Below are 12247 nucleotides of genomic sequence, written 5' to 3'. Positions count from 1 at the left end.
TGATGAATTCTTATTTGTTTTTCCCCCGCTACATATCAGATTTTGCCAACTATTTATCACGAGAAAGACAAGTAGGAATCATCAACAAGTTCATATCAATAAGCATCATATTTTATTTGCACATTTATTGAATGGAAATGTTTCTGATTCACGCATGCAAATTCATCTTCAGATAGTGTCTTTATAGCAATGTGCGTGTGGTAGATCGCTCAGATTACATTGGGAAAACAGGCGACTGCTGCAAATTGTGCTTTAATGTTTAGCTGGTCAAATGTAGGGTATGGAAACCTTATATACCTGCTGAACCCGTCTCATACAGCTGCCATTGCAAGGCTCAGACACTTTGTAGAGAGGAATTTAACACAACTGCCTCTAGGAGTCGCCAATGGAAATAAAACAGACACGCACAAAAAATGTGCGTACGCCTGCCAGAAAGCTGCCATGAAGCTGCGCACATTCCCACGTTCAGTTCATTGTTAGTAAATCCAAACGTGAGCGATTCTGAGCGTGAAACCTGGCGTACCCAAAGTTTTTGTGCGTACGCAGCGTTGATACATGAGGCCCCAGATGTTGATAACAGTCAAAGATATATATATATATATATATATATATATATATATATATATATATATATATATATATATATATATATATATATATATATATATATATATATATATATATAGAAAGAAAGAAAGAAAGAAAGAAAACAAAGCTAATTAGTTTACAAATGAAGTTATGTGTAATAAAATGAAATGACACAGGGAAAAAGTATGGAACACATAAAGAAGGGAAGGTGTAGAAAGACAGTGAAAGCCCAGACAGCAGCTGAAATCTCTCAGTAGTTATTCAGCAACCCTCTGCCCTTCGTCATTGTAAATTAATATTAGCTGCTTCAGTCCAACATCTACATTACCAGGATGATGAAAATGAAACCAGAGTGGACATTTCAGCATGACAATGATCCAAGCACAGCCAAGGAAACTCTCAAATGCTTTCAGAGAAAGAAAATCAAGCTGTAGAATGGCCCATTTTATTAATGGTGGTGTGAAAAGAGTCAGCATTTACTGTTATTGTGACAAATCACAGTAACTTTAATATATAAGCACATGCCATACCATCAAAAAAAACAAACAGTTATTTTACTTAACATTTGTGGATGACTTTTAATTTTAGTAAAGGTTTCTTGCTTTAAAAACAATTTCTTTCACCAATTTAATAAAAAAAAGAAAGATAGACGTCCTGCAGCAGGATTTCCAGCAGGTACTTTCCAAACACACAAACAGACACTTAATGTTGGGCCTCTTGAGAGATTCTCAAAGGTTACGTGAACAGCTGGTAATCTCACCTGCCCATCAGTCTGCTACTAAACACCCATACACACTGAAAGTAAACACTTCCCAATTAACACTCTCCAATTAAACACAGCACTTGGAGGAAATTCATGTAAATTATTTTCAAAACTTCAGTCGCAAATTCCTTTCTTCACCTCATCTGTTTTACAGAGGTGACACGAGAAGCAGTTATTAACAGTAAACAGCTCTTGTTAACTACTAATTAACAACAGTTACAGTAAATAAAAGTTAATAGCACAATTTTGTTTAAAAAAAACAGCTGACAATTAAGACTGAAAGCGTGTAGCTTCACAGCACTGGGTTGTTGCCAAGATTGTATATGCCCAAGAATTTACTACGTTTTTTTTTTTATTTTATTTTTTTTATGTTATGTGGTGGCTAATGCGCATTTTTACTTAATTTTTCCAAAAAATATCAACTAATTAACAGGATCTGCTTCATTGAATGGCTCTGCAGGGACTGACCTGTAGGACAGTTTGAATTTTGGCATAGACATCAGCCTGCTCATAGAGTTTGATCCCTTCCTGGGCTCCATTGGGAGAGACAACAATCTGCTGAAGGTGACTGAGAACCACACTGTGAGCCTGGGCCACCGCATTCAACTTATCAAACAACAACTCCAGCAGTTCCAGCAGCAACCTGAAGAGGGAAATAGAGAGAGCGAGAGAGAGAGAGAGAGAGAGAGAGAGAGAGAGAGAGAGAGAGAGAGAGAGAGAGAGAGAGAGTTTTACTGTACAAAACTTTATTACATTAAAATAAACAAAATACAACTATAAACAATTTATTTCAAGTTGTAAGACCATATTCATTTCAAATAAAAGTAAAAACAACATTCTTCTGATCCATACAGCCCTGTTATAGCACCAAATGTTTTTAAAAGTGACCAAATCATCCATATGCTCATAGTAATTAAAATCAGTCAAACCCTTGCCTGTACCATACTTGAAAATACAACAACTACATTATGCTCTACGTTGTGTTCAATTTTCCTTCTTCTGCTCATATAAACAGCCATTTTAGCTTGTCCTGTTACAAAATGTAACAGTTAACAAGAAAATTTATTTTTTTCTACACATAAAGGGACAGAGGGAGATTTTTTTATTTTTAAAAAAATTACTTTATTCCATACCATAGTAAACATACCAATATAACAAAGGTACATTTAACTCAAGCCATTTTGTAAACATTAGTTCTCCATCTTTAACAGAGCACAACTTATTTTTAAAATTTTCAAAGTCTTCAATATTCTTAACATTCTCATTTTAATAAACTCTTACAAAAGTGCCCCCCATCTCGACAAACTTTACCCTCTATCCTTTCTTTTATTGTAATGTAAATTGCCATTTTGGCTTTTCCAACAACAAAATTAATAATTTGTTCTTTTTTCTCTTCTTTTTTACAAATTTGAAATCAAAAACAAAACAGTCTTAGAAAAAATGAAAAAACCTTAAGATCCGCATCAGAAACAAATCTTTAAGACGTTCACAATGTATAAAACATTGAAAAATTGTTTCCTTTTGATCACAAAAGGGACAACTACATTCTGACGAATTCATTTTGCAAACAAAAGCAAACAGAGAGAGAAAGAGATCAATATAGATCTAAAGAAAAAGGTGTTTTTCCCCAACAACAAAAAAATTAAGTAACTTTACAGTAAATAGTAGTTTTAAAAGATCAGAATAGAAGGTAGCAGTTTTAAGAGTAACAAATTCAAAATGAATTCAAAAGAATTAAATAACTCCTGTACTAAATAAGTATATCAAAATATTAACACACTAAACTTTAAAAAGACTAAACCATAAGAACAACTGTAAAATTAAAAAAGGAACATTTTAAAATATTAGTAGATTACAACCCTCACGATTTAACCTCATAATTTAAAATAACAACACATTAAAGCTCATAAAACATATACAAATACTGGCAGATAATACCAACCATACCTGAAAATAATTTGCTAGTAAATAAATAAATACAAATTTTTTTATACAAACACACAAAAAATACATTTTTAAACAAGATTGGACTAATAATAAAATAATCATAATTAATCACATTAAAGAGGTGGTCCCCAATAAATTTGAAGCTAAATTGTTAACAGTGCCAAACAGCATTTCCTGTTGTTTACATCCTTGTTTACGTCCCCCAACATACCGATAATGCTAAAAACTATCCATGTAGTTGATCAGTTTTTACAAATAAAAATACTACTTCTAGTCTTTGTGTCGTGTCCTTTGTAGGCCCAATTACAGAAACAGAATGAGCTCAGTGAAAATAGCAGCGTTTGGACGGCATTTAAGCTTTCTCAGCTATAACATTACAGCGCCTCTGGCCACGCAGGGTGTTTGCGCATGGTGAATCCGCATAACTCGAAGCCCTTGTGATCTCACTAGCCCGGATGTATTTTATTGTAGTCTCTTAACTTCGTCTCTAACCCTGTACAAGTCTTGCTTTGCATTGAACTTTGAACATATTACATTCAGGGATGTAGTTTATGTTCACACAGCTACATTACACATGTACTAAAGTTTAAAATATGATATCATAGTGGACCACCCCTTTAAGTATATCGATTATTAGAATAACAACAAAAATTTTGTAACCATTTTAACTTTGACAGCCCTTTAAGTACATATTTTGCTAATTTATTTTATTTGTTTGCTTGCAGAACTCCCAGCACCACCCAATGGCCCCTTGGGATATCCCTGGAGTACAGTTTGAAAACCACTAATCTAAAGACGTTTTCCAAGACAAAGCCACCGCTGCAGTCAGTCATGCTGTCAGAAATCCCTCCACATCATCAAAACCGAGCCAAAAAGCGGTCCATTCTCTGTTACTAATGAACATGACAGCAGCAGGGTGCTGACAGAATCTCCCTGTTGAGCAACGGCAGCTGTTCACCAACAACAATTAGCAGCATCTGTCAAACTCTCCGGGTCCACTAGGAGGACACACATCTGTCTGACTTTTGTGGAGTTTACTCACTCGTCCCAGTAAAATGAGGCAGAAGAAAAAAAAAACACTGGTAGGCGGGATAGAGAGGTTGGAGGTGACAGCATGATGGAGGGTATTAGGATTGCTGGGAGGTAGAAGACTGGAAGATGATGGATGTTCGGTGAGAGAGACGGTGCATGATAACACATGTTAAGCTTGATTTACAGAGGACAGGACATAACCCTTGATTCAGGCTCAACATGGAAGCATATATAATGCCGGACGTCGCTCCTTTTACATAAACACAGCAGAATGGCAAGACACAGCACATCAGCTATTTACACAGACACAACAGGATTTTGGCTTGTTGGCATTGCCCAGTTGATTATTGGCACACAGTATGAAATATATTTAATTGTATTATATTTTGCTATATTTATTTCTTTACTATAATTGCAACTATATATAGCTATATTTTGCCAAATATTAAAGAAATCATAAACACAATAATGAGAGGGAATGATTGATTGAATAAATTGACATGTAATATAAATAAAGGTGGATGGATGGATGGATGGATGGAATGACAGAAGGAATTGGATGGATTGATGGAATGGCAGAAATAATTGGATGGATAGATGAATGGATGGATGGATGAGTTGACAAAGAATTGGATGAATGTAATGACAGAAATAACTGGATGGATGAGTGCATGGATGGATGGAATGACGGATGGATGGATGGATGGATAAATAGATGGATGGATGGATTGATGGATGGATGATGGATGGAAGGAATGACAGAAAGAATTGGATGGATGGATGGATGGATGGATGGATGGATGGAATGGCAAAAAGAATTGGATGGATGGATGGATGGATGGAAGGATAGAATGACAGAAGAAATTGGAAGGATGGATGGATAGAATGGCAGAAATAATTGAATGGATGTATGGATGGATGGATGGAATGGCAGAAAAAATTGGATGGATGGATGGATGGATGCATGAATTGACAAAGAATTGGATGAATGGATGAAGAAATAAGTGGATGGATGGATGGATGGATGGATGGAATGACAGAAAGAGTTGGATGGATGGATGGAAGAATGGAAAGACAGAAGGAATTGGATGAATGGATGGATAAATGGATGGATGGAATGGCAGAAAGAATTGGATGGGTGGATGGATAAATGGATGGATGGAGGGATGGAATGGCAGAAAGAATTCGATGGATGGATGAGTGCATGGAAGAATGGAATGACGGACGGATGGATGAATGGATGGACGGAATGACATATGAATGGAAGGACAGATGGATGGAAGGGAAGAATGACGGATGGATGGAAGGAATGACAGATGGATGGAATGACGGATGAAAGGAATGACGGATGGCTGGAATGACGGATGGAATGACAGATGGATGGAAGTAATGACAGATGGATGGATGGATGAAATGACGGACGAACAGATGGTAGGAATGACAAAGAGTAGGATGGGTGGAATATAGGTATAATGGGTCTGGTCTGGCTATATTATAACAACCCAGAAGCATGAATGGCTAAACAAACAAAGAAAGAAATGAATGAATCACTCATTCTCCATTTCTGCAGTGTTATGCAATATAGTCATGCCCACAGTGAAATCCCATTGGCCCACATCCTACATCACATAACTATGTACTGCATAGTAAATATTGTCAGACTGCCTCAGATTGTGTCGCTTCGCAATCATCACACCTGCTCAGAACACCTTATCAAGACACAGTTTTCCCTGTGAACTGTAATGCAGCAGCGACTTGCTTTTTCTGATGAGGTTTCCATAGAAACGGAGCCCTACCTCAACTTACACGTTAGCACAAGACACAGACACACAAGTAAACACTGAAATTGCTGTATGCTTAAAATGGGACCTTATTTTCACTCAGGTCATTCAAATGCTTTCATGTACTATAAAACATGGCAAAGGTGAAATGCCATATTAATTGAGCAGTGCTTTGTGTGTTATGTATGAATGCATCATACATTGAAACACACACACACACACACACACACACACACACACACACATCTGTATGCAGACATCGTTTTTAGATGAGTTTGTGAACAATAGAAATAAAACTAAAGTTTCCAGCATAATCATCACTGCTTTCAATGAAAAGCCCTCGTTTATTTAATTAAAATCCCACAATGAAAAGTCAGCAGATATTCTCTCGCCCATTGGAGAAAAGAGTGGGGGCAAACATTAAAATCCAGAGAATGGCGTTGAAAAAATAAACGATTGAGAGTTCATTTTAGCCTTGGGTTAAGAGCGTTTCTTTAACAGCCTTCATTATCTGTCTTTTCTTCCCTTGCTTTTGTTTTTCTCCGTGAGAGCCGCTGCTTAAGCAGGCACTGGCCACGGCTCGCTTTTATGGATTACTCCATTTCTGGAAATGAGGGAGGTATGAATGCCACATGACAGATGAGAGCATTGATCCTGCAAGCCATCATCGGGTAAAGCGAGAGAGCGCAATAAAGAAGGAAAACAATGGAAACCAATCACACTTCAGTACAAACGCCTGCCAAAGCGCTTCCCTTAAAAACAAAATCACTGCAAGAGGGAGAACTACCATCTAAAGTGACTGTCAATGGCAGCTTTTATTTCTTACGTCATTTAAGGACAGCCTGAACTCAAAACCGACCCTGTTTACTTAATAACTCTCGACCTGCGGATGATTTAATAGTGCATTTTAACGTAAAGAAATACCATATGTTTGAATAATCTTCTATTAAAACATTACGACTTCAGAAGCAACTTCCATAATCTGATGTGATCAAGGACATGTGGGAAGGGAAACTAAAAATCAGCCAATATTATGAAAGATTAACCTTTCAATTTTCAAAGTACAATCACAAGTCAACTCACAAAATAAAGCGTTCTCTTACATTATGTAGTTGCACTAGGAAGCACATCATGTGGTAAATGAAGTGCAAGTGAAGTTAAACGTCTTTAAATAAGTGCCTAAATTATGAGTGTTTGGAACAATGAACCGCTGAGCAACTATTCAGTCTGTGCCTATTTACAAGAATAAAAATAGACTGGGTCTCTTTTTCTCAAACAAGCAGAAATTATGATTTTTATGCATTTGTTTGTGATAAAAAAAATAGAAAGCTCATTTCTAAAGGAAAAACAAAAGATAAATGAGATGGAAGAAATTAAAAGAAAACAAACCACAATCTTTTTGATTAAAAAAAAAAAAAAATTAGTTCTCTTGGCTTATTTGGTGTGGAGCTTTTTAAAAACTCTCCCAGGCAATCTATCAATTGCTTCAAAAGTGGGCTATATGTTGTTGCATGTTGTTTTTGAACCCAAATAAGGACTAAATGTATGCTATGTGTAGTTTTTTTTATAATTGGTAACATATCGGAGACTGTCTTTTTCAGGCCCATCTTGGGTGTCATTTGTCATAATTGCCGACTTTTTATCAATTAAAAATTATAAGCCAGGAGGTTTTGAATATCAGAAAATAGATTTCATTCTCCATAAAAAAGCTGAGAAAGTGCAGAGCAGACCTCAGAGCATTCTGAAGTCTCTCCTGGACAATTCCTAAAGTCTCTGTGCTTTCCATAATCTTTATAAAGATTATTTGACGACACAACCCTAGGTGTCTCGTTTTAACTCCTGACCATCCTTGGATAAGTTTTTACGCTAGGTGGTCCTATTATTCTTGGCACTCAGCCTACTAGCTCATGTGAACGTAAGCAACGGCTTTTCCAGAGAGGTCACTTGATAGATGCCACTTTTGCAAAAGGACTAAGTGTTTACATACATTGTCATGATGCTACATTAACTTGATAATATGTTATGTTAACAGCATACTTTTTGAAAATATGAACTTAAAGAATAAAAAATATCTTCTTCAAGATTGTAAGGGGCTGTGTGTGTTCATATATGTTGCATTTATTTATTTATTTTATATAATTACAGACTTTACAGTAGGCTATTTCGCACACATCATTTATCTGCAGTTATAATCAAATCATGTTCATAGAAAGGTTAGTAATGAACATTTATACACAAGTATTTGGGTAAAAAGCATCTGTTTTGTGAGAAGTGCTTCTCATATAATATGTGAACAACCCGTACAGCTTTATTTTAACATTTTCTTGAGCGTAAATGATGTTGACTAAAGTTTTCTGTCACACACCACGCCCACCAATGGTACCCTTTACACAGTGGAAATGCAAGCCTGATAAAGGTGACCCGTACCGAACTGTACTGTACCACTCAGTGGAAACGGGCCAAAAGTCTGCTTTACCATGCTATATTGTTTGACCTTTCTTTTCATGAGCTCTAACCTGGGCTGGTTGTCCTGTGCCAGGCTCTCTCCCCTCTGGTAGGCATGGTCAGCAATCTGAGTGGTGGATCTCTTGAGGATCTGCTTGAGCTCTGGCTCCAGCCTCTCCATGATGGCTTTAATGGTCTCAGGGATCTTCTTGAGTTTGGCCAGAGCTTTAATCAGAATCCCCATGAACTCTGCACTGTTCTCCTCTGGGTCCACGTCCAGGTCCTCTCTCATTTCCTGCACCTCACGCACTGCACAAACACAAATAGCTCTCTGTCAAGAACAATACAACAATATTTAATTACAGCAGCGTGAACAGATTGAACTGTTTATAGAGCAGCTATATAAATAAATAAAAGCAGTTAGTTGTTAAGTTATTAAATATGATGTAACTATTTAAATGTCACTAATGTACATTCTGCATAAATTAATGTGCACCAAATAGTTTTATTATAATGATAATGTTATTAAATTAAGCAGTCTTTCTTTAAGCTCTTTTACGGCTAAAATGGCTAATTTAAAGGAAAAGTAAAGCATTTCTTTATTGTTAATCAAATCTACTCTGTGGCAAATTTACATTGTGCTAACTTGGAGCTACAATGAATGCAATTTAAATACATTTTAGAGTCATATTTCACAATTTCTCAGCAGCACATTTTCATAATCATTTGCCATGACATCAGCAAAATCCTTAAATAAAGCGGCATAACACACCTCTCCATATTCAAATGATGGTTCAGTGTAGTGCTTATTTTTCTGCCTGCTAATGCTCTCAAATCCAATGACTGTTTAAAATGGTTTTAATGTTTATGGCAAGTTAATGGGCTCAGGTTTTTCTTCTCTTTTTTTTTCCCTCTCTCTCTCGACTGTAGCTTGCTAAATAATTACTACAATTACCACCGACAAATGATGTGCAAAAGGCCATTAGACAAAATAGGCGACAAAAGGGAAGCATCTTCCGCAGCAGGGGAAATGTTGTCTGATGCCGTCACCCTATCACACATAAAGCACCGCAACAGCAATAATTGCGAGCGTTTCGTGCAATGTGAAGAAAAAAAACTGCAGTCGGCACAGGAATTACTATGGCTCTCTGATGTTTCTTCCTGCTACAGCAGAATCTGAGCAAATAAGAACAATTAAAGGGTGAGAGTAGTCATGGAAAGTGAGAAAAAGACAGATAAATAGAATGAATGATAAACTGATTGACCATTACAAGAAAAAAAAAATGGCTAGAAAGAAAAATGGAGCAAGAGAACGACAAATTGGTAGAATTATAGAAATTGAATACAGCTGTAAATAAATGATTCCAACACATTTTTACTACTAAAATTCCATGACTTTTCTAAGACTTTTCCAAAACTTACAAGTACATTTTCATGATGTAATGTTTCATGTAATGTCTACATATACATGGTATATGAATAAGAAAAACAATGACGTTCAAACATGTTGCAGCATATCAAAGAACGCAACAATCTATTCTGTATAAATTTGCTTTTATATCTATGTAAAATTGATTTTGATAATGCTTACACAGCACTAACAATGTGAGAGCAAGTTTTTGGCCAAGAACAGAAAAGAAGTAAAGACAACAAACCTATATTCAAGTTAGGGCTGCACAATATACAGTTTCAGCATCGATATCGCAATGTGTGCATCTGGAATAGTCACATTGAAGGGTATTCAATATTGAGATTATAGTTTAATATGCAGTTTAATCATAATGGAATAAAAGTTTATCATCTGCATGCATTTGTAAAGGGATAGTTCACCCAAAAAAACTTACTATTTTTATTACACCCTTCACTTGTTTCAAACATTTATGAGTTTTCTTTTTTAAATGAACACAAAAAGAATATAATTTGATACAATAGAATATGATTTAAACTCCTATAGTATTAAAACAAGTAAAGTGTGAGTAAATAGCGAGTTAATCTTTGATTGAACTGTCCCTTTAAGGCCTGTGACTGTGAGAACACTTCAATATTTCAAATTTTAAAACATTCGGCCACAAGACATTAATAGTACATTTAATAAAGATTAAAAATTATAAAATGAAGACTATGCAGTGTTGATTATTCAAATAGTGAATACCTGAAAAGTATAATTCACTTTTATCTTTACTATAATTTAATTATCTATGCATGTAGTTTATTTGTTATATATTAATCGAGATTCACTCCTCTTCAAAATCCCCCCCAATCAATCCAACTAAACCTATTAAATCATCTGGTGAAATTGTATTCACATCGCAATATGTATCACAGAAATACAAAATATGGTAATGCCAGATTTTTTCAATATCAAGCAGCCCTAATTCAAGTATAGAGATATTTGTTTAACTAATTTCCATGACTTTTCAAAAACTTTGTGAGTTTTTCTGTTTTTTCAAAAAAAATTTCAGGCCTGGAAAATGCCTTGTCAAAATTCCATGACTTTTCCAGGTTTTCCATGACCGTATGAACCCGATTCCAACCTTATGAGGACTTTCAGAACACTACAAACTCTTGATCAATATACAATATTATATTCTTAACTTTTTGTAATGATCAGTCCACTTCGGTGCAAAAAGTATATTACATACACAGATATCACTGCTTCAAAAAAAACACTTTTTATTTTATAACTGTGGAGATTATCTACATATATGCTGTCGAGTTCTCTTAATCCACAACAAGTTGAAGTTTTGAATGTAATAATGAGCACTTTTCATTAAGCTCTACAAAACTAACTAGAAAAAGAAGGACGGAACAACAGATAGAAAGATCTATTTAAATGATAGAGCAACTGAACACTAGAACAATGAAACAAACGATAGATACAATGATAGAATGACAGCATGATAGATAGAACAATAGTTCGACAAAACAACGTAATTAAAATTCAGACAGGTAGAAAGATTGACAGACTAAGAGAATGCAGGAAATGGAAAAAAAAACAATAGATAGACAGACGTAGACAGACAGACATACACATGCAGACATAGGCAGGCAAACGTAAACCAACAAACATAGACAAACAGATGTAGACAGACATAAAAAGACAGACGTAGACAGACAGACAGACAAACAGACAAACAAATATACACAGACAGACAGATGTAGAAAGACAGACAGATAAACAAATGTAGAAAGACAGACAGACAAAAAAGACAGACCAAGACAGACAAATGTAGACAGACAGAAATAGAAAGACAGTTGTAGACAGACAGATGTAGACTAACTGACAGACAGAAATACAGACATAGAAAGTCAGATGTAGACAGACAGACATAGACAGACAGACATAGGCAGACCGACAGATGTAGACTGACAAACAGATGTAGACTGACAAACAGATGTAGACAGACATAAAAAGACAGATGTAGACAGACAGACATAGGCAGAGAGACAAATGTAAACAGACAGACATGGGCAGACAGAAAGACAGACAAACTGACACATAAAAAGACAGACATAGACAGACAGAAAGATGTAGAAAGACAATTGTAGACAGAAAAATGTAGAATGACAGACTGATGTAGACAGACAAACATAAAGCGACAGACAGACAGACATAGGGAGGCAGACAGACAGACAGATGTATACAGACAGACAGACAGACAGACAGAAAGAAAGACAGACGTAGACAGAC

General features: G+C 35.7%; 1 protein-coding gene across 3 annotated transcripts in view; it reads right to left on the bottom strand.

Moving 5' to 3' along the window:
* The window catches only part of exoc4 (exocyst complex component 4), a 211238-nt gene that overhangs the window by 178281 nt on the left and 20710 nt on the right, over positions 1-12247 (bottom strand). For all 3 annotated transcript variants that reach the window (XR_012401600.1, XM_073946250.1, NM_001030134.2), the window contains exons 6-7: positions 8628-8865; positions 1820-1994 (exon numbers count right to left, since the gene is read on the bottom strand). Coding sequence is in view for 2 of the 3 variants with exons in the window: in XM_073946250.1 (XP_073802351.1) it covers positions 1820-1994; positions 8628-8865 (413 nt within the window). In the remaining variant the exon portion in view is untranslated. The remainder of the gene's footprint in view (positions 1-1819; positions 1995-8627; positions 8866-12247) is intronic.

This window comes from Danio rerio, chromosome 4, assembly GCF_049306965.1.
Source record: "Danio rerio strain Tuebingen ecotype United States chromosome 4, GRCz12tu, whole genome shotgun sequence".
Classification (NCBI taxonomy): Eukaryota; Metazoa; Chordata; class Actinopteri; order Cypriniformes; family Danionidae; genus Danio; species Danio rerio.
The sequence above is the reverse complement of the archived record's forward strand: the minus strand, read 5'-3'. Positions and strand labels throughout refer to the sequence as shown.